This window comes from Anneissia japonica, unplaced genomic scaffold (assembly GCF_011630105.1).
Source record: "Anneissia japonica isolate Jap-2015-1 unplaced genomic scaffold, ASM1163010v1 scaffold287710_len209622_cov133, whole genome shotgun sequence".
Lineage (NCBI taxonomy): Eukaryota > Metazoa > Echinodermata > Crinoidea > Comatulida > Comatulidae > Anneissia > Anneissia japonica.
In genome coordinates this window covers 209,526-212,059 of record NW_022742733.1, presented here as the reverse complement: position 1 = coordinate 212,059, position 2,534 = coordinate 209,526, and the positions used below count along the sequence as shown (strand labels likewise).

At 33.6% G+C, this 2,534-nt stretch overlaps 1 protein-coding gene across 1 annotated transcript in view; it reads left to right on the top strand.

The window, feature by feature from the left end:
• Positions 1–8: 8 nt before the first annotated feature.
• The window catches only part of LOC117119247, a 10,235-nt gene continuing 7,709 nt past the window's right edge, over positions 9–2,534 (top strand). The window contains exons 1-2 of the mRNA XM_033264048.1: positions 9–53; positions 1,878–2,053. Coding sequence (XP_033119939.1) covers positions 34–53; positions 1,878–2,053 — 196 coding nt within the window. The 5' untranslated portion in view covers positions 9–33. The remainder of the gene's footprint in view (positions 54–1,877; positions 2,054–2,534) is intronic.

Sequence of the window (2,534 nt, the reverse complement as noted above, 5' to 3'; positions counted from 1 at the left end):
GGATGGAAAGGAAATGTGTCAACAAATTATACAATGTATTATAGTCAAGGAAGGTAAGTTGAAATGATGATGATGATGCTACTTCTGCTGCTGCTGCTGATAATGATGATGATGATAATGACGATGCTGATGCTGCGATGATAATGATCATGGTAATGATATTTCTATGCACCTGAAAAAAGGAGATTTTTGTTGAAGAGATATGCTAATATCATCACGACATCAGGTGTAGGCCTAAAGTATATTCAAGATCTTTTATTGGCTTTTCTTCCCAGCACCAGCTTAAAAGTCAATTTTTACTACTGCTGATTTTATCTATGCTTCTATTCTGTTTCATATTTTCTTACACAAGGTTTTTCTGTCCAGCACTTATGCTCACTGCTTGGTTCTTCTTCAAACACTGTCCAAGTAAATGACCTTATCAAATATGTGCATATTAAAATATGACGTCATTATTTAACATTAATGGATGGACAATGTATTTTATGTTAAAGATGTATTGTCCCATGCTAAATACCAAAAAATCATAAAAAATATATTTTTTTTAAATTAACTTGCACATTTTGAAGTAACGAAAAAGTTATCAACTTGAACACAGAAATTATTGTATTTGAAAAATGTCTAATCATCAGCTTACAGCGAAAAATGATAGAAACACTTCCATTCACTGGAAGTATTTTATATTTTTATTATAATTTTTTGGTTTAAAAATCAGGGTACACATTTTTTTAATTCAATAATTTGTATGCACAAGTTAATAATTTGTTTGCTATTGCAATAATAATGAGCAAGTTTACTTCTAAACTATTTTTTATGATTTTTTGACATTAGCAAGGGACAATACATCTTTAATGCAATTTTAATTTTCAAAAGCGTTTTAAATTAGCTGCAACTATGTTAAATGTAAAGTTACAGTGATATGCATAAACAGTTTTCTCCCTGCAGCTAATTTATAGCTTTAAAATATCTCCATTTCGTGAGCTCAAAAATTCAGTGGTATGAAAAAAAATACTTGGGGTGGGAGGTTCTACGCCTACATCGTATAGGTTCCTGTTGTTCTGTATTGTGTACTTTCAGGTTCAAATCCTGTGAGAGGTAACTTTTATGTCCTTCGTTAAAGAGCTGCTTGGTACGATCATAACATCATTCTCATATTCGAGCACTGTAGTTACTATTTATCTCTTTGTTAATATAGACAGATAAAATCAAATAGTGGTAGAAACAGCACTCGAAGAAACAATGATTGAAAGATCGTACTGGCATAGCTTATCCTCGAAAACCTTCCTTATGGATTGTTCAGAAAAATGCTCCTCGCAGAAACTGAACCACTGATAACTCACTGTCATAGGGAGTGTCTTGCCACACAAGCCCCTGATTGTACTGTATGTAAACACAATCCAACCAAGGACAATTTTCGAACAGATATACGCCCTCACAACGTGGGGCGAAGGCCAGGACAACTAATGACTGAATTTGAACCAGGATTCGCCCAACGGGGAATCTGAGGTCCCCGACGAGAAGGTGGGGGGGGGATGAATCCGACAAGAACAAAGTGAGCTTGGTCGGGCGTTGCTCAAACTATATTGAGAGTGGTCCAGGGGCGAAAGCCCCGAAAAGTGTGACAATTTATGGGCTCAAAATGCTTATGTAATCGATGTTAGGGTCTACTAATATGTAGAAAATACATATAATGATGATGGTGATGATGATGATGATGGTGATGATGATGATCATGTTGATAATGAGGGCAGTGTTGGTGGAGGTGGTGGTGGTGGTTGTGTTTTTGCGTGAAGATGGTGCTGACATTAATTAGGATATCTAATGGTTTTTAAAGGGATGATCCATTATTTTATATGTGAGTATTTGTATTTTTATAGAGGATACTGTTCAGATAAGTACAAACGGTGCACAGCAGATAAGTCAGAGAACGAATTTTTCGAATGCTGCCCACAAAATCTTCATCCGGTTACTCCTATTTACGTGAAGATAAATTATGAAAACAAATATATGCATGTGAACGGTATATTCTATTGGTTGAGAGCTCAGACTATAGGTAAGCAAATGTCAACAACACTGGTTAGCTACACTGCTAAAGATAATGAGTGTGATGACGATAGCCTTAATAATAACACTAATTTAATAACACTTAGGCCTTTTTAATATACATTAAAATATTAATATACAACATTATAATAAAGATAAACTCTAAACAGTCTTGTGTAATATATATATATATATATATATATATGACCTATATATATATATTTATATATATATATATATATATATTTATATATTTATATATATATGTGTGTGTGTGTACATACATACAAATAGATTAATAATAAACAGTGCTCAGATAGGAAGATGATATCATTATCAAACAGCCTTTCAGCGAAAAGTCCCTATAATTCAGTTCTATGAAAGTGTTTCTGAGGAGATTCGAACCTGCAACCTCTCGCTATCAATGCGAGTGTCATACTGTCACCTATGAAATGCACAAATTAATATGAAAGTCACAGATGAACAATTTG